This window comes from Mesoplodon densirostris, chromosome 1, assembly GCF_025265405.1.
Source record: "Mesoplodon densirostris isolate mMesDen1 chromosome 1, mMesDen1 primary haplotype, whole genome shotgun sequence".
In the NCBI taxonomy this organism is placed as follows: domain Eukaryota; kingdom Metazoa; phylum Chordata; class Mammalia; order Artiodactyla; family Ziphiidae; genus Mesoplodon; species Mesoplodon densirostris.
In genome coordinates, this window is record NC_082661.1 from 53,370,810 (window position 1) to 53,396,429 (window position 25,620).

The 25,620-nt window shown below is 36.4% G+C and overlaps 1 protein-coding gene across 9 annotated transcripts in view; it reads right to left on the minus strand.

The window, feature by feature from the left end:
- The window catches only part of CCSER2 (coiled-coil serine rich protein 2), a 146,779-nt gene that overhangs the window by 38,780 nt on the left and 82,379 nt on the right, over positions 1 to 25,620 (minus strand). For all 9 annotated transcript variants that reach the window (XM_060103404.1, XM_060103359.1, XM_060103394.1 and 6 more), the window contains one exon: positions 20,770 to 20,965. In XM_060103404.1, coding sequence (XP_059959387.1) covers positions 20,770 to 20,965 — 196 coding nt within the window. The remainder of the gene's footprint in view (positions 1 to 20,769; positions 20,966 to 25,620) is intronic.

Sequence of the window (25,620 nt, forward strand, 5' to 3'; positions counted from 1 at the left end):
GAGAGAGAATGTAACATTCTAATGAAGAACAAATGTTCTCAGAAAACATTTAAAAATATTTTTAAAAAAAGAAAAAGAAATTTTACAAGATTCCTCTCAGTAAAAAGTTTATCTCTGCCTTGACATATAAAAACAGGGCCAGTCCTACAAACAAGTATATATTTGAGAAAAAAGGGACTGTAAAATTTGACTTATTTCCCAACATCCACAATAACTTCCCGCCCAGTGCAGAGCAGGAACCTCGAAGAAGAGGAGACAACATAAACTCAACTGCCTTGGACATGGGGGTAGTTGTGGGAAGAAGCAGAACAGGAAAAATAATACATCAGTTTTCACTGTACAGGAATAAAAAGGTGAGCCCAGGGAAATAGAAAATACCAGGAAGTCGTAAAGAAAATGACTCCAGGAAGTTGTATGTAAATTACTAGGTTCACCACTCCTGAGCACCACAGTTGCTCGGATCTGATCCTAAATAGCATTTCAAAGACTTTGAGAAATAAACTAAGACTATGCCCAGGTCCCAAGCTAGCCTTTGGAAGGTGTACACTCAAAACAGACGTGGCAAGCATGGCAGAGGCTTTGGAAACAACTGATATTACAATCACAATCCAAAGGTGGCTAATTAGAACTTGCAGTCTGACCCCAACCAGATCATTTGTCTGCTCTAAAAAAAAACCAATATTCTCCATAAGATTTAAACAAGATCCAGAGTCTCACAACACAACATTCGAACATCAAAATGTAATCCAAAATTACTCAATGTAAAAACAACAAAGAAAATCTCAACTCACACAGAAAAAGATAATCAACAAACATCAACTACAAAATAAAAGAGAAGTTGAAATTTTAATTAGAAGAGATTTTAATAGAGCTATTATAAAAATTCTCCAAAAGTAAGGATGAAATCTTAAAGGGAATGGAAGGAGAAAGTCTCAGCAAAGACAGAATATACAAAGTGGAAACAAATGAAAATTTTAGAACTGCAAAGATTCAATAACCAAACATTTTAAATGCACTAGATGGACTAAATTTCAGCATTTGAGGTAACAGAGTGAACTTGAAGACAGATCAACATAAATCATCCACTCTGAACAATGAAGAGAAAAAAAACAGAGCCTGCTGCAGGAGCTGTGCGGCAATAACAAAAGAGCTAATATTCATATCATTGAAGTCACAGAAGGAAGGGTGTGAGGCAGAAAAATATTTGAAGAAATAATGGAAAATACACCTCATATCTGGTGAAAGACATGAACCTACATATTTGAGAAGCTCAATTTAAAAGAAGAGAAAATAGAATGTGCTCTCTGAACATAAGGGAATTTAACTGGAAATCAATAACAGAAAAATTATCTTCAAACACTTAGAAAGTAAATAACAAATTTCTTTGATCTGTGGGTCAAAAGAAGAAGTCCCAAAGTAAATGAGAAAATATTTTGAATGGAAGGAAAATGAAGTCACCACATATCAAAATTTGTGGAATGCAACTAAAGCAGTGTTTAGAAGGAAAAATTATTGTATGAGATACTTATATTAAAGCAAAGGTGTCAACTCCATAACTGGAGCAAATTACAGCCAAAACAAACAGACAAAAATAATAGAGAACAGAAATTAATGAAACTGAAAATCAAGAAACAGAAATCAATAAAACCAAAAGCAGGTTTTTTGACAATTGCAAAATCATTAGCAAAACTGCAAAAAAGGCAAAAGGCATTTATAAAGTGGCTTTTAACAATAGCAACAACAAAAATAATGATAATGTGTAAGTCTAGGGTTTTTAACTGACTTCATTAACTCACAATTGTAAATACTTTCCCAAAAAGCACATTCCATTTTTTCAATATTCATTTATCTCATCATTTATACCTCATAAAGAACTTATATATAAAGAATTATCAAAAATCAGTAAAACAGACAAAATTTTTGTTAATAGGCAAAAGAATAGACACTTCACCAAAGAAGATATACAATTGGAAAATAAGCATACAAAAGATGCTCAATATCATTAGTTATTATGCAAATGCAAATTAAACAGTGAGATACCAACGTATACCTATGGGAACGGCTTTTGAAAAATATTGACAATACCAAGCGTGGACAAGGATGCAAAACAATTGGAACTTTCATTAATTGCTGGTGGGAATACAAAATCATATAACCACTTTGGAAAACAGTTCAGCAATTTCTTAAAAAGTTAAATATATACATACCATACAACCTTGCAATCCCCACCCCAAGGCGAGAAATGAAAACAACCTCACATGAAAATTTGTGCATGAATATTTACAATGGCTTTATTCATAATTGCCAAAAACTGGAAAGAGACACAAATATCCTTCAACTGGTAAACAGATAAACAGACTATGATATATGCATACAGTGTAATACTACTCAGTAATAAATAGGAAGAAACTACTGGTACATGTTACAGCATGACTGAATTTGAAATGCATTACAGTAAGTAAAAAAAGCCAGACTCCAAAGACTAAAAAATATACAAGTCCATGCATGTGACAGTCTTGAAAAGGCAAAACTGCAGAGACATAAAACAGATCAGTGGTTGCCAGGAGCTAGCAGTGGATATAGGGATTGACTTTAAAGGAAAAAAAAAAAAGAAATTTTCAAGTGTGATTATAATAGCTGCACAACTGCATGCATTTGTCAAAGCTCACAGAACTGTACAACAAAAAAGACTGAATTTTACTGCATGTATATTATACCTCAATAGAACTGTAACAGGTTGAATAGTGTCCCCCTAGAAATTCATCTAACCCAGAACTTGTGACTATGACTTCATCTGGAAATAGATCTTTGCAGATATATTCAAGTTGAGGTCATAACGGGTTAGGGTGGGGCCTAAATCTAATATGACTGGTGTCCCTGTAAGAAGACAGAAATTTGGAAGCATGGGTCATGTGAAGATGGAAGCAGACTGGAGTGATGCATCTACAAGCCAAGGAATGGCCAGGATTGCCAGCAACCTCCGGAAGCTAGAAAGGCAAGGAAGGTTCCTCTCCTAGAGCCTCAAAGAACACACGGCCCTGATGACATCTTGATTTCAGATGTCTAGCCTCTAGAACTTTGAGAGAATAAATTTCTGTCGTTTATGCTGCCCAGCTTGTGGTACTTTGTTATGGCAGCCCTAGAAAACTAATGTAAGGCCTGACTAATAAAACAAAAGCAAACAAAAAGAGAGAAACACCAGATAAATCTCAACAATCCCAAGGAAAATAAAGCTGACACAGCAATATTATTATAACACACGGGGTTATAATTAAGGTATAATTAAAGATGAAAAGTATTAACGAGGATAAAGAAAGGCTTTAATTAATGACCACAGGAACAATCCACCAAGAAGATGTGCCAATCATAAAGATTTATATACCTAATAAAATAGCCTAAAGATACTAAAAGATTAATATAATAGATATACCACTACATAAAACACAGAGAATATATATCCTATTCAAACAAACGTAGAACAGTCACAAAAACTGACCAGGCTCCAAGCCAGGGGTCAGTTAACAAACTATTGTCCACAGGACAACTCCAGTCAACTGCCATTTTTATTACAATCCATGAGCTAAAAATGGTTTCTACATTTTAAAATGGTTGCATTTTAAATGATTTTATTAATATCTACATAACAACATCAATTTTGCCCCTCAGCTGAAAAGGCTAAAATATTTACTATTTGGCCAAGGAAAAGTTTTCCAACACAAAGGAAATATCAACACATTCCAAAGAATTTATATCATATAGATATTATTCTTTACTATTAATGTACTAAAATTAGAAAATAATTAAAAAGCAAGCCTCATATTCCAAACCAATGTTTTTCAATACTGAAAAAATTCTTCTAAATAAAATAAATTTATAGTACAGCCCAAGACAATTGGGAGTCATTAATGTTTAAGTTATTTCTATGTCTCAAAGGAAATAAAAAAGCCTTCCAATTTTTTTTTAACAGACTAGTAGTCTAGACTCAAGAGATCAAAGAAGGAAAAAGCTATTATTTCCATCAAAGCACAAGAGCTTAAAGATCATGAATATAATCTCCAAATCAATCAATAATAAAACCACCTACCCTCCAAATAACTTTGACCCTAAATAATGGTAGTACTCGCTATAAAACCTTGACTAGGATGAAAAGTGTTCAGGTCAAACATTTTGAGACATTAGGAAACATTTTGAGACAAGTTTTTTTAAGCATTAGAGGGGGGAAAAGAATAAAATGTACAGAAAACATTCTCTTTTTAAAAACACTGAATAACAACCATGCATGCAATTTTCATGCTTCATACTACACATACTAAGGAGCTAACAGTTATTGACCAGCGCTGGGAACTGTTCTAAGGATTTTACATAAACATATTTAATAAATACATAGATACAAAAATAATACATAAAAACTATAAAACACCACTGCACAAAAGTAAGCAATTCATAGTTAACTGATTATCGAAGTATTCTGGCTGCTTTACTAAGCGAAGTGGGTTCTAGTTAGGATTTTTGAACTCTGAATGCAATTAACCTTAAGTTGATTAACTCCTATGTCATTAGCATTTTACTAAAGATTCAAAAAGATACCACTTTTCTTTTTGACAAAGCAGAAAGGTAAACTTTTGTTCTAATATTAAACTCTTCACATATTAACTTGTTGGAAAACCCTATAACAAACTCCATCTTACCCAAGTGGTTCTTCCATGAGTTTGCAAAAACTGGGATCTTCCTATGAGTTGCAGAGCAGCTGCAATGGACATGGACATTTGAAATGACTAACCAAAAGGTTTGGCAGCACTGACCAATCTCTGCTGACAAGCAGCATCAGTGATGTCAACAAAACTGCCTTGTGTTTCAGATATGCTACAACACAATCACAAGAGGCATCCTAGGAAAGGGAGTAGAGGAAGAGGAGAGATTTTTTTCATTTTCAAAACTCACTTTTTTAAAAAACAAAAGTCTATACGGTGAACATCACATCACAGAATGTGTGCGCTGAGAATAGTTTTTTGAGTAATACTGTAATTCACCTATGGGACTTAAAATCTAATGATTCAAGCTACATTTGTAAAGATTTTAAAGATATGGAGTCACAAAGCCTGATTTTCAATAAGTGTTTCAAAGATGAGTTGATCCTCACAGATGGTTTGGGGCAAAGACATTTCCAAAACAGAAAAATCTCCCCAGCATTCAAATTGACTAGAACATTGTTATATATGGGTAAAGTCTGTAATATTCTAAGCAAACCTTACTTACAAATATCTTGTTTAAACTTTTTTTTTATTAAACCTAATTATTTAATTTGTACATATCTGACTCAGGATATCCTTTTCTATAGGTTTCTTTTGTCACTTAAAAATATTAGTTGTAGATTTCTTCTACTTTTTCTACATTAAAAAAAAAAATATTTAGGGCTTCCCTGGTGGCGCAGTGGTTCAGAGTCTGCCTGCTGATGCAGGGGACACGGGTTCGTGCCCCGGTGCGGGAAGATCCCACATGCCGCGGAGCGGCTAGGCCCGTGAGCCATGGCCGCTGAGCCTGCGCGTCCGGAGCCTGTGCTCCGCAACGGGAGAGGCCACAACAGTGAGAGGCCCCACGTACCGAAAAAAAAAAAAAATTTAACTCTTCAAACCACCTGAGTTTACTATAATATAAAACAAGAAATTAAATAATTCCTTCTATACTACTGAGTTTTTCTCAACATTTATTTCAAAACCCTTCTGTGTCCAAATGATTTTAGTACATACTTCAGCACATATTTCTGGGTTTTCTATTCTCTTCCACTGCTCTATGTTTCTATTTGTGTCAATATTATAACCTGCTCTAAAGGGTTTTTCCCTCCTTCTCTTTTTGTCTTTCTTAATGTACACAAACCTTATACTTTGGTGTTAACAATTTTGGAGTCATTTTGATTAATCCCTAGAATAAAACTGTTGTGATTTTGGCTGAAGTTGTATTACATCTACCAACAGTACCAGGAAAAACTACGGGCTCTAATCACACACTCAGATTGTATCTTATCTTTGCTCTTTCAAACACATTGTTCTTCCCAGCCACCCAACACCCACTCCTCACACCCCCACCGTGGGAGATAGAGGTCTCCCATGTGCCTCCCATGGACTAGACTCCCTGGCAATGCCTTGGAGAGAAAGGCTAAGGAGTTCCCATGAAATCCGGCTTCAGGGGAATTAGCAACTCTGTTTAGGAGCTGGATGGACCCTAACACTACAGTGTGTCCCCCAGAAGTTCCTGCATATGGCCCAGTCTATCCCTACATGGGTTGGACCTGGAGACTGATCCCAGGGAGCCTGGATGTCAAGTTAGTGTGACACGCCAACACATCATTCTTACAGTTACTTAATACTCATATGTTCTCCTAGACTATAAGGTAGTCTTGGTTACTACATTAATATCCATGGATTAAGATAATTTTTATAATATTTAGCCTCCCTATAGAATATAAGTATCAATATTTTCTCTAAATCTTTTATACAAAGTTTTGCAGGGTTCTTTATAAAACATCACAAATATCTCTCAGATTTATTGATGATTTAATGTTTTATTGATGCAGTAGTTATTTCATTATTTCCAATTTAAACCTTTGATTTATTATCCTTGAAGTCTTGAGTATAGTACTGTTTACCTGTTGGAGCAGGGTTTTTTTTTTGGACCATGTCCCATAATAAGGAATACATTTTACATCATAACCATGTACATATATACTTGAATATGTGTGCATGCATGTGTGTGTATGTTTGCATGCATGTGTCTAAAAAAGATGGTGGATGGATAGGTGGATAGCAGACAGACAGAGAGATACAAATATCACACTAAAATCAAGTTTCACAAAACAATATCTGTCCTTATCATGTGTACGTGATGCCCCCTAATAGTTTCTATACCATTCTACTTTATTAGGAAAAAAGTCTAGTTATGATGGACAAAATTTATTTCAAAACCCACTAACCATTTGTAATGTGTAGTTTTAAGAACAATGCACTAGATATAGGACAGGATTATGTCTTCTTTCTTTTTATCTTCATTACTACCACAATCCTTGATACTCAACAAGTGCTTAATAAAGTATACTGAATGATGAAATAACAATACATGGATACTAAAGTAAATGGAATTAGCTTTTTGGGCAGCTACATAAAACTGTAAGCAATGCAAGCAATTAAAAACCTTTCACATTTTTACCTTTGTTGATGTTGCTATTGTCAGTAAAATAACAGCTAACACTTACTTATTAACTGCTTTCTATGCATCAGACACTATGTTTAGCACTTTATCTGAATTTCCTCATGCTTTCTTTGTAACAGTCCTGAGATAGGAGCTATTATAATCTCTATTTCTTTTATGAGGAAGTCTAGACATAGGAAATTTAAGTAATTTAATTTATCCAAGATAATTTATCCACAACAAACAAGTGGGAAAAATGGCCTAAATTCAAATTCTAATTTTTTGAATATATCTATCATTATTAACTTTCATCATTATTCTAGAGATTCGACATTACCCCAATTAACCCACAACTAAAAATAACTCAAATGTCTATCAACAGGTAAATGGATAAAAATGAAATTGTGGTGCATACATGTATAATGGAATGCTATTCAACAGTAAAAAGGAATGTACTGAATGAAACTCACAAAACACAGATGAGTATCAAAGCCATTATGGTGAGTAAAAAAATCCAGCAACAAAAAAAAAGCACACATTGGATGGTCTAGAAGAAGACAAAGCTTTTAGATGAAATTCTAGAAAGGACAAAGCGTTAGTAACAGAAAGCAGAGCAATGGCTGCCTGGGCCAGGTTTGAGAGAAGACTGACTCCAAAGGGACATGAGAGAATGTCAGCAGCAACAGCAGTGTTCTATACCTTGATGGTGGGGCTGGGGGTTTCACAACTGTGTCTATTCATCAAAACTCCAGCTGCATACTTAAAATGGGTACACTTTACTTGAATACAAATTCTACCTTGATAAAGTCAATAAATTTTTTAAAATTTGCTTCCTCTTCCTCCTCACTTTCCTTTATCTTCTTGAATAAGCCATCAGGTGAGACAAAAAAAGATAAGTCTCCACCCAAAACGACAGCCCAGCATAGGGTTTCAGAGTCTAAGTGGGTTGAGAAACATGTCCCTGCAGGGGGTCAGCTTACCAAGACATGTCAGAGCCAAAAGGAGTGAAAAGGGCATCCACACAAAGGATGGGGGAAGAAAGATTCCTGTGTCAAACCTGAATAGAATGAGGAGGGCGCATGCACACAGGGGCAGCCTGGTCTGGGCTGTCAGAGTCTAAGCTGAGTGGGGTAGGTGTACTCCCACAGGAGGGCCTGGAGAGGGCTACCAGAACTCAAGCAGCATGAAGAGGGCATCTATGCAGGAAAAGGCCCAGTGCCAGGTGTCAGACCCAAGTAGGGCTAAGAGGGCATCCACATGCAGGCATCAACTGACACGTGGTATCAAGCCCAAGCAGAGTGAAGAGGCATCCACAGGAGGAGGAGACTGGTGTGGGGTGTCAGAACCCATGGGGCTGACAAGGAGTCAGAGCCCAAGTAGGGTGAGGAAGGTGTTCACAGGTGAGCAGCCAGGCATGGGGATTCAGAATCTTAGAGGGATGAGGAGGGCAACTGCACAGGACAGGTGGTGAGAAGCTGGTTATAATCAGGAGAATTGGTCAAAAGAGTAAATATATTAAGGTCATCAAAGTCCAGAAAAAAGTGAGGAAGTACCACAGTTCAAAGACATCTACAGAAACATGACAGCTAAAAGCAATGTGTGATTCTAAACTGGATCTTTCTGCTTCTGCTATAAAGGACACTACCGTGACAAATGGTGAACAGGCTCTAAGGATTAAATGGTAGTAATGTGTCAATGTTGATTTCCTGATTTTGAAATGCAGAATAAAACCACAACTAAATATCACTAGATTCCCATCACATGACAAAAATTAAGAAGTTTGATAATACGAAGTGTTGCTCAGATGTAGAACAATGGAAGAAAAAGCATCTACTTGAAGGGAGTGAAACAGATTGAACAATTTTGGAAAATAGTTTGGTATTTGTAGGGTGGAATATTTCTATGCCCCATGATTCAGAAATTCCACTCCTAGTTAGTTACTCCAGAAGAATTTTCACACAAGTATACCAGGAAAACTTCATATCAACATTATTTGTCATAGCAAAAAAAAAAAAAAAAAAAAAAACTGGAAAGAAACAAAATGGACATCAGGAATAAAATGAAGAAAGAAATTGTTCACAGAATTGGACAGTGCAAAAATGAAAATTAATGAAGCAGAACTAAACATAAATACGAAAGAACCTTAAAGAAATTGCTGAATGGAAGAAGCAATTCACAGAGAAATACTTACAGTATAATTTCATTTATATAAAGTTCTAAAAGAGGCAAAACTAATATTCATGAGGACACAAACAGAGACAGTTAAAAATTAACTGAAAAAGCAAGGGAAATACTAGATTCTGGAAAAGGAAGGCACTACAATCAGGAAGGATCACATAGGGAGCTTCCTAATGTCTCGTTTCTTAACCTGGGTGGTGAGTACAAACCTGTTTCACGTTATTCATTAAGGTGTACCCTTATGTTGTATATGCTCTTTTTATGTATATTTCATAAACTTATTTCTCCTGGAATGAAGAGAAAAGTCTGGGGATAGAGAAGCATAAGTTCCCTGACTTTTCTATGGTTCTCTGCCACCAAGTGGCAATCATTCAGCAGCTCCTCAACTCTTAGTATACTCTCCCAGGATGCTGCTGCTGTAAATATTTCATCCACCTGCCACTGCACCCATGCATCCACTCCCCTCATACAGAGACAGAGAGATAGAGACACAGGAACAGAGAGAAAGAGTCAGAGGCAGAGACAGACAGACAGACGAGAATTATGTGAGGGACAAGTTACCGGTTTTATTCTCAACACTGGAGCTGAGAGGAAATAATAAAACAAAACATTTGTATATCATACTTGACAGTTCATAAAACACTACTATATACCTCTTTATTTTTATCCCCCAAAACAGGTAGACAGGGTATGAATCATCAGGATCAAATATTTTGCAATCCTAAAGAAAAATGTCAGAAAAAGATACCATCACGTTCTTCCCATTACTCCACCTTAGATATTTCATCTCTCACTCCAAGGTCAAAAGAGATGCTCAATGTGATAATACAATAAAAGCATACAGGGAAAATAATGAAATGAGAGTGAAGAAAATGGATGAGCATAACCTCCCTGGAAAACCGTTTGACAGTATCTACTAAAGCTGATTCCACTCATAGGTATATACCAAACAAAAATGCACACATATGTTCACCAAAAGACATATACCAGAATAATGTAGCAGCTCTATTCATAATAGCCAAAAACTGCCTAAGTGCCTATCAACTGTAGAACAAATGAAATAAATTACGGTATATTCACATCATGTAACACTCTATAGCAATAAGAACAAATGAAAAAAATGAAATAATTCACAAATGTAATATTGAGCAAAAGGAGCCACACACAAAAAGGAAATATAATACATTCCCTTCATTTATGTAAAGTTCAAACACAGGCAAACTCATCTATGTTTTCAGAAATCAGATAGTCACCATTAGAAATGCAGGTTAATGACTGAAAGAGGCTTCTGTTCTGGGGTCCTGGTAATGTTCTTTTTCTTGCTGGGTGCTGAGTCCATGGGTATTTTCAGTTTGTGAAAACTGACTGAGATAGACATATATGAATTGTACCCTTCTCTATGTGCATATTATGCTTCAAGTGGTTGAAACAGGAAGTAGAGAATTAAAGTAAGGAAATAAGACACCACTAAAAATTTTTTTATTCTGTATGTGCCCATGTCTTCAGATCAGGATCAAAAGTTCTTATTTAAAATTCTCTAAATTAGGTAATACAATATGAGAAGTATTATGCTAAAATGTTTCAAAAGCCTTGGGTTTAAAATACATTCTGCATTCGTATGCAACCAGGTGACCTTGAGAAACACAATAAATCTGGGAGTCTCAGTTTTCTGACCATTAAAATAGGATCACTGCCATCCTCCCTATCCCACAGTGTTACTGAGAAAGAAAATAAAGTTCACAAAGGCGCTGTTTAAATTGTGAAGTACCCTTGAGCTGCATTAACAAAAACAAACACAATTGTTTACAATTTTTAAATTTATTTGTGTGCACTGAGAACTTTGTTCAAGTGAACTCTTAAATACAGAGGCCTATTTAATAAACGATTGTTCTGGGTTTGGCTGAAGGGATGCAAGGCGATGATGAGGAGAGTGCTAGAGGTTGCCTTCACACTCTCCTCTTCCTGTTGTACCCCAGGGTATCTCCTAGAATGCCGCTGTGTGCAGCAGGCCTTGGAGTCCATATAGACTGGGGTAAAAACTCCAGTTTTGTCAATAATTAGCTCTCTGAGTCTCAACTTCTTCAACTGTGAGATGAAACCAATTATCACCCACTTTTCAAGAACTAGAGATAATATACATTACAGAACCTAGAAGAATGCCCAGTATGAAATGTATGACCACTATATAAAATTTTTACATACAACTCTGTAAGACATACAGGAAAGAGAAGACTTTTTAAAAACTTTAAGCTAAAACCTGGATGTCCTCAACAGCCACCTAAATATTATGACTTAAGTCACTCTCTCTGCTATTCATTTCCCACAGATCCCTTCAAGTAATGTTTTTAAAATACCAATTTGGCCATGTCACTACTCCCAGCTTATTACTGCCTACAGAATAATGCCCAAGCTCCTTCTGTGGTACACAGACCCTTTACAATCTGCCCTAAGCCTATATATCATTCCTGCCTCTTCCCTAATACTCTACATTTTAACCATATCCAATTTATAACTAATCTTTAAGTAGGACACATACTTTTTCAATAGCCTTTTATTTTTTCCAAAACAGTAAATATATATTGTAGAAAATCAGGAATTAGAAAATGTAAATTTTTAAAAAAAGATCACATTCTCACCACCCAGGTATCATCACTTACCACCTTAGTGCATATCCTTCTGGAGATATAGGTATACAGATATATAAAGATATATGATCATAATGCACATACTGTTTTATAACCTGCTTTTCTTCAGTCAACAATCTTTCCATTTCAGTAAAATTCCACCTCATCTAATACATAGGCCATAGTCAAATTTCTCCAACTGACCCAAAATGTCCTCTATAGTTATCTGTCCAACCAGTATCCAATTCATAATCTCACATTGCATCTAGCTGTGTCTTAAATTCCTTTTAAGGTAGCACTGTCACCTCCCTGTACTAAATTTTTAGGACACTAATAAGCTGAAGTGACGTCACTATCTTTCCTACAGAATTTCCAACCATTTGAATTTCTTTGGTTCCTTCCTTTCTTAATCTTCTATCATTTGTTTCTCCTATAAAAAGGAAGCCGTAAATAATGACTTGAGGAATTAAAATTAAATATTTTTGCCTAGAATATATTAAACATAATTCTGTGTATCACATGAGAAGATACACACTATCTGGTTAACGCAACTTAGTAGTGATGGGAAAACTAATCACTGGATTGGGGTGATGGCAATTTGATCTCTCCAATGAACAATTATGTGTTTTTCTCTTGCAACCATAAAGTAAGTCATACAATGTTACTTTGGCACTATATGAATTGTCTGGGAAAGCATCACTCTTTCACCTAATGGGTGTAACAATAATAATCTCGGCATAAATTTCATTTACGGAATTTCATTAGGGTTTGTAAAATGATGTTTCTCTAATTGTATCACACTTTCTACATTCATTTGCTGGCACTCTTCAGCAGAGATGAATTATCTTTCATGAAGGATCTCTTTAGTTACTGAAATATATATCCTACTATGAATGCAGCGTAAGTGCTTAATTATTTCCCATTAATAAACTTTTTTAGAGTAAGAAGTTGTATTAATAGTCACCTCAAAGTGTACCAAGTGAGCCCTGATTTTTCTGGTTTTCTCCTTGTTGAGTATCTTAGTACTTGTGGATTTTCCCTCAGTCAACACAGCTCCTAAGAACTTATGCCTTTGCACGTGCCAACTCCACTGATCTCCCCAGAATTCTTCACCTGATAAACTCAATTTTCAGGAAGCAAAATATCAATGTCTCCATAATGGCATACAGTGAATCTCTTCATCTCCATTCCCAGGGCATTTTCTCTCCTGCATACTACATAAATATACCTCTGATATAACATTTGGCTGCATATCTTTTTCATTCCCTTCATGTTTCTTCTACAGGTAAGGACAGTATCTTACACCAGTGTTATTCACAGCTTGATTTGCAGAACGCTTCTGGTCCACAAACTGTTTCCTGTCTATGACACAGTAAAAAGCTTGGACCAGAATATAAATAAAGTAGTCAGTAAACATACTGTTTAATTTGGCTCAATTTTTTTCCCTGGTAGCAAGAATTTGTGGAAGAAGGATGAAATGTGTTGACGTCTATTCTGGCAAGAGCTACTTTAACTCTAGTGGACCAGGAACAGAAACTTCATGTACAAGTTACTTTGAATAGCACTGCTAATCATCAATTTACCGTTACTACCAGAAACACAAAAGGAATATAAACAACTGCTGGTAGAGAAAGAAGGCAGTGTAGCAGGAGTGGGGACCATGGGCATGTCAAGATATCCCTTCTAAGGTAGAGTATAAGTTGTTGAATCTGGATCTTCTTACAACCAAAAAAAAGATGTACAATGCCTAGTGGACCTCTTTGGATTTTGAATACAATATATTCTTCATCTGGATGTGTTATTTCAGCTCATTTACCAAGTGACTGGAATAGCTGCTAGTTTTGAGTAGGGCCCAGAAGACTCTGCAACAGGACCAGGCTGCTGTGCAAGCTGCTCTGCGACTTGGGTCACATGATCCAGCCGATCCCCTGGTACTGAAGTGACAGTGGCAGATATGGATGCTGTTTGGAGACTTTAGCAGGCCTCCACTGGTGACTCTCACTGTAGGCCCTTAGGATTGTGGAGCAAAATCCATCCATCCTCTGCAAATAACTACTCTCCTTTTGAGAAACAGCTCTTGTTCTGCTGGTTCTCAACAGTGACTAAATGTTTAACCTTGAGCCACCAAGTTACCATGCTACCTGAGCTGCCCATCATGAACTAGTATCATCTGACACACAAAGCCATGAAGTTGCATGTGTACAGCAATATTCCATCATCAAGTGGAAGTGGTATATATGTGATGAGGCCCAAGCAGACCCGGATGATACAAGTAAGTTACATGAAAAAGTGGCCCAAATGCCCATGATCCCTACTTCTGCTATACAGCCTTTCTCTCTCAGCCTGTACTATGGCCTCATGGGGAATTCCCTATAACCAGTTGATAGAGGAAGAGAAGACTCAGGTCTGGTTTACAGATAGTTCTGTACAACATGCAGACAACAGCTGAAAGTGGACGGCTACAACACTACAGTCCCTTTCTGGGACATCCCAGAAAGACAGTGGTAAAGGAAAATCCTCCCAGTGGGCAACTTCAAGCAGTAAATCTAGTTGTTCACTTTGCTTAGAAGGAAAAATGGTACAGTTATATACCAATTCATGGGCTGCGACCAATGGTTTGACAGGACAGTCAGGAGTTGGAAGGAATATGAATGAAAAATTGGTGACAAGGAAATTTGGTGAAGATATATATGTGGATAGACATCTCTGAATAGGCAAAAAATATGAAGATATTTGTGTCTCATGTAAATGCTCACCAAAGGGTGACCTCAGTAGAAGAGGATTTTAATAATCAAGTGGATAGGATGACCCATTCTGTGGATACCAGTCAGCCTCTTTCCCAGCCACCCCTATTATCATCCAATAGGCTCATGAACAAAACAGCCACGGTGGCAGGGATGGGGAATATGCATGGACTCAGCAACATGGCCCACCTGGCTACAGTCACTGCTTAGCACCTTACCTGCCAGCAGCAGAGATCAACACTGAGCCCCTGATATGGCACCATCCCCTGGATGATTGGCCAGCTATCTGGTAGCAGATTGATTACACTGGACCACTTCCATTACTGAAGGAGCAGTGTTTTGTCCTTATTGTCCTTACTCTGGATATGATTCGCTTCCCACACTTGCAATGCTTCTGCCAAAACTACCATCAATGTGGACTTCCAGAATGCCTCCTGAATGTGGGTGGGCCTTATCCAATCTGCTGAGGGACTGAGTAGAAGAAAAGGTGGAGTAAGGGAGAATTCACATTCTCTCCATCTGACTGTCTTTGAGCTGGGACACTGGCTTCTGGATACTGAACTTACACCATTGACTCTCCTGGTTCTTAGGCCTTCAGAATCAGACTAGAACTTTATCATCAGTCTCCTGGGTTTCCAGCCTAATGACTACAGATCTTGGGATTTCTCAGCCTCTATAATTATGTGGGCCAAATCCTTATAATAAACCTCTTCATATATTACATGTGTGTGTGCATGTAGATAGACAAATACACACACATACACACACTATTGGTTCTTTTTTCTCTGGAGAACCCAGACTAACACAAAAGCAATTCCTTCAGACTGGTAATAGATACTAAAGAGAAGTCTACAAAATGTAAAGGTGGTTTCTCATTCGTCCTGTCAAGTAGGGTCTCTTGATCAGGTCCTGCATGTCAAGAAGACAAAGACAGTAATGAGAGTCCACTGGATTGATGGATAACAAGCAACTAATGCAGGTAAGGTGCATGCAAAATTATTTGATTAAAATCAATCTAACATACATTTAATGAGTAATAGGTAATAGAAATTTTATGTATTTATATGTAAAGTTCTCAGAAGCTCTATAAAATTCTGTTGTTTCCAATAAGAATCGGGTTGCAGAAATCATTTTTATGCTATTTTTCATTCATCATTTTTCTTTAGTATTCTTATATAAATTTAATTCAACCTTATAAGGGAAATAGGCTAACTAAACTTTGCTTAAAATAATCAAGGAAAAGAATTCTGTTGGAGTTTAAGGAACACTGCCTTAAGCCACTTAGAGAACATCAAAGTAAGAGAACAAAAGAGATTATGCAACTACCTCTTTCTAAGTGGACATTCTTCTTTCTGAGCTAGTATTCAGTCAAATCTTGAAAAGCTTCATGTTTCATTGAAATAAAGGGTGACTCCTCCCTATAATAGCAATCTCTTATGAGAAGCCCCAAGCAAATACTGGCTGCCAGTGTTTATTTACAATTCTTATGTTTGCAAATGAATACAAAAGCCAGTGTTTATTTACAATTCTTGTGTTTGCAAATGAATACAAAATGTCACCTCTCTACTGGCAAATCCAGCAAACAACAACAACAGGCAAGGATTAAATAAAACTTGAGCTGTGACACATTAAAGTTTCATAAGTAAGCATTCACACAACTAAAGTATTATTTAAATATTTTTCTCTGTATTTTAATTGATAAGAAGATAAGAATTGATTTAAAGATATTTTTATCTTTCTTTTAAACCGATACTAAAATGAAAGTAAAGAAATTTAAAAAACATATAAACCATAATGATAAAGACAACTGAAGAGTGGACATAGCAGACAGAAACTCTAATTAGTGATTTAGCAGGACTGGAGGAAGACACAACTACAGTGTGTGTAGACAAGGAATAAGAACAAAAAGAGAACCAATTTGCCCTGCAAAACTCCAAAGAGGGTCAAAATACTAGATATGGGAAAAGGTAAGTATATGACCCATTAGGGTTAAAAATATGGGAATTAGGGCCTCCCTGGTGGCGCAGTGGTTGAGAGTCCGCCTGCCGATGCAGGGGATACGGGTTCGTGCCCCGGTCTGGGAGGATCCCATATGCCGCGGAGTGGCTGGGCCCGTGGGCCATGGCCGCTGAGCCTGCGCATCCGGAGCCTGTGCTCCGCAACGGGAGAGGCCACAACAGTGAGAGGCCCGCGTACGGCAAAAAAAAAAAAAAAAAAAAAAAATATGGGAATTAATTGGAAGTCTGCATAAGGCAAAAATAGATTCTCAGTCTTCTACCTCTATTCCAAGCAAAAAAAAAAAAAAATCAGAGGTTTCTTCTCTGTAGAAACTGTAGCAAAACCTCAGAAGGAAAAATCCTCCACTTAGGAAGTACTGAGGGTGCACTGACATCCATCCATCACTGTAAAATGAAGCCAGCCAGTTGACAAGCCCAGCCCATGTATAAAGAGTCCTGAACCAACTTTTTCCCCCCTCACTCTTAAATATTAATAAACAACAAAGAATCATTAGACATTTGAAGAAATATTCCAAAAGAAAGAGAAACTAAAATAAACACAAAGAACAAAATGACCATTTAGAAAGAGATAATAATGTAGGGAACCTGAGAAATCTTAACAAAAAAGAACAGAAACAAGCTACTTAATATAGTTTACTAACAAAATAAGAACTGAATGATATGAATAAGGAAAGGTATACAATAAAGAGTTCTTGGAAACTGGAAATACAATTGCCAAGATAAATAATTCAACAGAAACAGGGAGCTGGAATATGAAGTTGAGGAAATATACCAGAAACATAATCAAACTCAAAGAAAAGGAAAATATGCAAGAAAAAAACCTGAAAATTCGTAAGTTCTAGTTTTGACTACCAAGAATTCCAGAAAGAAACAGAAAAAAGGGTAAAGAAAATAATCATAGAAATGACTTAAGAAAATTTCACACTATATGAATCTTCAAAAAGCTCACTAATTACCCATACATTAAGTGGAAAACAAACAAACAAAAAATTCCCAGGATATCACTGTGAAACTGCAGAATGCCATAAATAAAAATCTCCCAGAGAGATTAAAAACAGACAAAACAAAATGTAAAATGGATTAGAATGTAGCAGACTTTTCTCAGTGGCTAAACTGGATCTTAGAAAAGCAATGCCTTCAAATTTCTAAGGAAAAACTCACTTTTATCCCAGCCAAACTACTCCATCCCTGCCAAACTATTAGTATCAATTAAATGTGAGAGTAGATAAAAAGAGATTTTCAGTGACAGATGAATTTTAAAAAATTTACCACCCATTTGCCCTCTCTTAGGAAGTAAATTAAGGATATACTCCAGCTAAATAAGGGAGTAAGCTAAGAAAAAAGAAGATATGTTATCCAGGAAATAACGGTCGAAATCCCAGAATATGACAAAAGAAGTCCCTGTATGATAGTTCTAAAGAAGCTTCAGACAGTAACCTGTTCAGATCAGAAAAGGCTGACTGAAGTGGGAAGAGGGACAGAAATACTGTTTTTTTCATTAAGCCTCTTGATACTACGTGATTTTTTTAAGCCATGTATATGTATTACACTGAAGTTTTTAAAATTTAGTAACATTACATTTTAATGTTACTAAATTAAAATTTAGTAACATTAAGAGGCAATTGGACTTTCCTGGTGGCGCAGTGGTTGAAAATCCTGCCAATGCAGGGGACATGGGTTCAAATACCTGCCAATGCAGGGGACATGGGTTCAAGTCCTGGCCCAGGAAGATCCCACATGCCGCGGAGCAACTAAGCCCATGTGCCACAGCTGCTGAGCCTGCGCTATAGAGCCCGCGAGCCACAACTACTGAAGCCCATGCGTCTAGAGCCTGTGCCCCACAACAAAGAGAAGCCACTGCAATGAGAAGCCCGCACACCGCCACGAGGAGTAGCCCCCACTCACCGCAACTAGAGGAAGCCCATGCACAGCAACAAAGACCCAATGCAGCCAAAAAAAAAGAGGCAATTATACAAAATATTGGACTAATTCAGCCTTTAACTTCTATTAGCATTTTGGGAAACTTTAAAGATGTCTTAAAAAGACAATTTTCTTCTCATAATTTGTTTTCACTGCGTAAACAAAGGATAAAGTCAATCTGATCAATGTGTACTATCTAAAATTTCAGAGGCCATAATGACAGAAAAGAGCCATTAAGATATTCACTGTTTTTCATAAAGTGTCTCAAAGAACAGTTTTCTATTTTTATGGTACCTATGGCTGGTTACCAATTCACCTATTCTCTCCTGAATTATGCCACTTTACTCATTATTAGAGGTTGCCTGGTCTTAATTAGATGATATTCAATCATGTTTCAGGGCAATACACCCAGACACAAAAGAGGCTATGTGGTAAAGCTAGTACAACGACTAACTCCAAGTAGATATTTAACATATTTTAGCTATTTACCACCTTTTCTACCTTCTCTTTCCTTTGTCTCTGAAGCTCCTGACAGAAAATCTTCTCCCAGGATCAGCAAGAAGAGAAACACTATGAAGAGAATCTATATCCTAGTTACAGTTAAACTAAGTTGTAAGCTTTATGTCTGGGTGTTTCAATCACTGAATCTCTTTCTGCCTCTAGAGGAGTCCAAGAACCCCAGATCCGAAAAGGATCCTCCACTTTCTTGCTCCCGACCTTAGCACAGAAAAGTGTCTTTTCAAAAGGTAGTTAAATATCTACCTTTTTGAATGGGAGAAGAATAGGGACTTCCCTGGTGGCACAGTGGTTAAAAATCCACCTGTTGGTGCAGGGGATACCGTTTGATCCCTGATCCAGGAGGATCCCACATACTGCGGAGCAAGTAAGCCCATGCACCACAACTACTGAGCCTGCGCTCTAGAGCCTGTAAGCCACAACTACTGAAGCCCGCACGCCTATAGTCCATGCTCCGCAACAATAGAAGCCACCACAATGAGGCCCGCGCACCGCAACGAAGAGTTACCCCCGCTCACTGCAACTAAAGAAAGCCCGCACGCAGCAACAAAGATCCAACACAGCCAAAAATATAAATAAATAAATAATTAAAAAAAAAAAAAAGAATGGAGAATAGTCCAGAGAATCCATAATCGAGTAATATAAAACAACTTACATGACTAACAGGATAGTCACACTAATTGTAGTTACTAACAGAGGAGCCACAGTTCACTTCAAATAGCCTTTACTGAGTATCTATCTTGATGGCTGCTAGATGGTTTTGATGGCCACCGGAAATTCTAAGACTTGGTCCCTGATCATAAGAAGTTAGAATATACAATCCTGAGGAAGGTAACTCAGAATGTAAACTGAGCAGAAATTCCAGACTGTTCTTTCTCAACCATAATTTTAAGTTAAACTTGCCCAGTCTACAAAATACAAATATAGATTTAAAACTAAACAAAATATATTCCCGATTTAAAATGAGTATTTTATTCCTTAGCTTTCTGCTTTGCATTGGACTTTGTCTGTATGTGCTCTGTTCAAACAAAGAAAGTGCTACTGAATCAGAAGCCAGGTTCTACCATCAGCTCACCATGTGTCTTTGGACAACCACATCATCTAGCTTTTCTCCGAAAAAAATGAGAAGACTGGGGATGATTAAACTTGAAGGTTTCAAATAAAAGTGAAATTATATGATTATGTAAACTGCTATTCCTTATTTCTCACTTAGCTGAAATTATAGTAGCAGCCACTGAGGACTGAACACCTACTATCTTTCTGGTATTAAATCACTCAATTTACAACTACTAACTCTAACTCTCTCAACAAACTTACAATGTAGGTACTATAAAAACGAGGAAACAAGCAGAGAGTTTACCAAATATCACATAGCTCATAAATGCTGGGGACTGTATTGAGACCACCATGCAAAATCACACATTTTTTTCCTCTCAGAGAAGTTCCTATTATGTATTATTTAAACCATTATTTCTCCACAAATCTAAGTAGACATTAGAAATTCAACTATACTTTAAAAAAAAAAGTAAAGCCAATCCATTTTGCAATTCAAACTATCAGAGCTGAAAATGTTAACTACATACTAACCTGATGCAGCAGCCGTTTCAGTTTGAGTAACTGAGTTTTTACAGCGGTGCAATCCTGAACCATGTGCCGGAGGGTCATCTCATCCAGTATCACTGTATTTTCTGGTACATCTACAAACATCTTCTGAGCCTGGAAAAAGGGGGTCCCTCCATAGCTTTCAAAATGACCCAAAGGAGATTCTCTATAGGGAGAGGCTCTGGAAAGGCAGGGGAAGAAGTTGGAGGGAAAAGATATACAATATAATTTCAGAAAGAAAGGTTATAAAATTATTACAGTGATTATTATAAATCATTTATCATTATCACAAAGCCTTTGACTTTTACTCACTTCAGATATTGAATTTGTTTCCACTGAAAAGTTCAATCAATCCTAGTTGTCATTAACCCAATTATCATCTGCACTCCCTCCTCTTGTGTATTTTACACATTGGTTAAGTAAATCTTATTCCTTAGGAACTAGAGTAGAAACAAAAACCTCTGAGGAAAGGTCTTGCCTGGAAAAAATTATACTTATTTTACTTTTCTGCACTGATAGTCTGATCTTTAGCTTCTAATTTTAATTACCCTCTAAAACTTCACATCTTTTTTAGCTGCATAACTATGCTACCCTCATTAATTCCCAGTTTGGACACACCCCTGGACTCCTATGTCCTCAAAGTGCCAGCAGACAGTTAAGACAGATACACTGTTATTCTTCTGTCTTTACATTGTTGATAAACCATCTTTTCCAATAAAGATTAAACAAGGTTTTACAAAACTCTTATACACACCACATATTTCCTAATCTTAAACTACCTTAAAAAAACATCTACTCTAAAAACATTTAAGCTTCCCTTTAGTTTCATGCAATAAACATACATGCTGAATAAGAGGGAAAAAAAAAAAACAACACAACTAGGGATAATGTGTTTCATGGACGTGAAAAACACAATGTTTTAACCGGAAGTCATAGCTATAGCAATTTAAAAATTACTGCATTCACATTACACATAATTCCAGGTGGTTTCCAAGACAATAACTTGTTATATGTGTGAAATCTCAATATTTAAAGTAATACAATGAAAAAGTATTCTCTCCAATGTAATGGCTACTTTAACATATTAGGATTAAAGTTAAATTCATGGATGCGTTAAATTTCAAAAGTAGAAACAGTTTCTATTAAATTTTCTAGCTTTTAACAAATATTCCCAAATCTCTAAATTCTCAAATATTCAATATGAGCTTGGTTTTCATAAGATTATTTTTCTCTGAAGCTACTTCTCATACTTGATTTCAGGCCTGATTTTTCTTTTAACCAAGGAAGAGATTTTTTAAGAACCTTTAAATTGCTGATCCATAGATAAGAATTTGTTCACATTTAATTGTTTTATTTTTACAGATTCAAAATATAGTTGAATTATTAAATTTCAAGTACTGATCAATTATTAGTAGGAATTTACCATCCATAACTGAATAGAGAAGCTATACACAGAGTGATGAAAATTTTTTTAAATAGTAAGACAAAAAGATAGAACCACCTGGCAAATGAATAGTAGAGACAAGAGTTACGTTTTTGGAGAAAAAGTTGACATACTTTGGGAAATTTTCTTGGGTAGGAAAGAAGCTGGGATGAACTATAAAGTGCGAGGTTTGAGTTGGACTGAAATGAAAGGTAAAGTTTTCTAGAAAAAGAAAATGAAAATAAATGGCACAAAAGTGCATGTTTTTCAGGGACAAGGAGACTCTTATACATGGCTTATGAGACTACAGACAGCCTAAATACAATTTATTCTTCAACTTCATCCCTCAATATACCTGCCTCCCTCAGACTGATTTATTAATCCATAGCCAATTACCTGAGACTGCCAAAGCACATGACAATCACCCTCATCTCCAAACCCATGTCCTCAACCTCTCTGTACTCTTGGCCAATCTACCCATTCTGCCCTCCACTGCACACTTGATCTGGAGAATGAAAACTCCTCTTCAATTTAAATTAGTTAGCTCTTCCTCAGGGAAAGTTTCCTTAATCCCCTGAAACAGCACTTGGTACTTCCACAGGTGTCCTTACAGAGCCTTCTGCTGGACCCCATCACAGTACTTGCCGCAATACATTGCATTCATTTGTAATCCATGCCAAATGACAAACTCCATGAAGACACAGACTGTGTCTTCTTTTTTCTGTCAGGAATGACTTTTTGTTTCTTTATTTTTGTTGTTGTTTTTATTGAATGAGTAACAAGTATGAATTTTAACCACTAGGTTGGTTTTTCTTTTTAAGCTTCCGTCTCTGAGATTCTAAAATTCTTTAGCTGTGACATGAAAAAGCACTACTTTAAAATTATAATCTGTAAGCAGTCATGTTAAAAAAGTTCCAGATAATAATCAAATTAAAATTACTTTTTATTTTACCAGGTAAGTAAGAGAAAAAGCAGAGAGGGAAGAGACTGAAGAAAACTGGTCTGTAGTCTACAGCATGAGAATCAGGAATACAATAATGGCTTATATTAGGTTTAGGCATAAATATGAACCACATGCAAGGGACTAACGAATTAAAAACATTTCAAAGGAAGTGTCAACAGGTCTTGATCACTAACTGAATATGCGGACAAGGAACTGGCATCTAGAAAAGCCACAATAGTATAAAAGAGACAGCTCTGGCTTAGGGCTGAAGTTTATATCTTGGCTGACGGTAACTAGCTATTAAAAATACTTAGTATCTTCGGGCCATAGTTTCTTTAGTTCTCAGTGTTGTCCAGTGCCTACCAAATAAAGTTCATATGCCTTAGGCTGCATTTCAAATACTTCCACCGTGAGACCCAAAACTAAACTTACATCTTCTCCTAGTCCTGATGCCCCTTAACTAGCTAAAACTGTTTTACGACGCTTAACTTCTTTCACAGCATAAGTGAAAGAAATCTGCATAAATATCACCTCTAACTTGATGATAACCTGAAAACAGGGACTTATTCATTTTTATATTATTCAATTAATGCACAGATTATCTGAGTTCAAAACTCAGCTCTGTCACTCACTAGCTATATAACACACAGGGCAAGTCACTTTATCTATGCTTCATTTTCCTGAGCTGTAAAATGGCGATAACAGTATTTATCTCATTAGGTTGGTATAAGGATTAAATGAGGTAATAATATATGTTAGAATGCTTGGAATGGTGCTTGACTTACAATAATTGTTAAATAAAAACCTATTACTATGAATTATTATTATCAATAATTTCTAACTTCTCTATATTGAAAATTTTTTCTAACATAAATGTCAAAAGAATACTATAATGCCATATACCCTTCGCCTAGATTCCCCAATTGATAAATGTTGACACAATGCTTTATATCTATGTGTGTATTTGTTGCTAAACCATATGACAATAAGCTGGAAATAACATAACACCTCAATGAGGGCCATTTTAAGGTTGCTGGAAAAAATGAATATAATTGAAAAGGCTCAGAGGCAGAAGAAGACAAAAACGAAACAGAAAGCAAATACATAACGGAAATTATTTTCAGAAAATAAAAGGACACTTAAAACAGGAGAAGAAACAAAATAAGATAATGAAAGATAATAAAGATTTTGAAATTTCACATTCTGAGAAGATGATGCAGTTCACATAGGAAAACCTGAACCTTTGAAACAGAATGAGAGGTAAAAACATGAGACAAAAGAGGAATTACTGGATGGAGGTTCCTTAAAAAACTAAAAATAGAACTACCATATGACCCAGCAATCCCACTATTGGGCATATACCCTGAGAAAACCATAATTCAAAAAGAGTCATGCACCACAATGTTCATTGCAGCACTATTTACAATAGCCAGGAGAGGGAAGCAACCTAAGTGTCCATCGACAGATGAATGGATAAAGAAGATGTGGCACATATATACAATGGAATACTACTCAGCCATAAAAAGAAATGAAATTGAGTTATTTGTAGTGAGGTGGATGGGCCTAGAGTCTGTCATACAGAGTGACGTAAGTCAGAAAGAGAAAAACAAATACCGTACGCTAACACATACATATGGAATCTTAAAAAAAAAAAAAGGTTCTGAAGAACCTGGGGGCAGGACAGGAATAAAGATGCAGCCATAGAGAATGAACTTGAGGACATGGGGAGGGGGAAGGGTAAGCTGGGACGAAGTGAGAGTGGCATGGACTTATACATTCTATCAAATATAAAACAGATAGCTAGTGGGAAGCAGCCGCATAGCACAGGGAGATCAGCTCAGTGCTTTGTGACCACCTAGAGGGGTGGGATAGGGAGGGTGAGAGGGAGACACAAGAGGGAGGGGATATGGGGATATATGTATATGTATAGCTGATTCACTCTGTTATAAAGCAGAAACAAACACACCACTGTAAAGCAATTATACTCCAATAAAGATGTTAAAAAAAAAAGAGGAATTACTGGAAAAATACCTCATGTTAGGTTAACAGTCATAAATTTGTACTTTTGTACAAATTTTAACAATCATGGACTTCTAGTAGGGAAATTAGATCATGAAAGCAACAAAAGACTCCAAGCTGCTTTGGGCAAAACACTGGAAGGTTGGCAGCGTGTTTGCAAAGGCAGAACCTATGTGGCCAATCATAGGCCAAGACGGCTAGTGGATATGAAGAATTGAACGAATACAGGTATGGATGAAGGCAAAAATTATTTCAGTGGTTACAGAAGCATAAGAATGAAATGCCCACTATCATTAATATTATTTAACATTGTTCTGTTAAGTACAGCCAATAAAATCAACAAGAAAAACAACACAATCAGAATAACTACAAAAAGGAATTTTTAAGAAATAAGCTTTTTTAAAACCAATTCAAACTTAATCCATATACAGTAGCAGCACCTGATATTCAA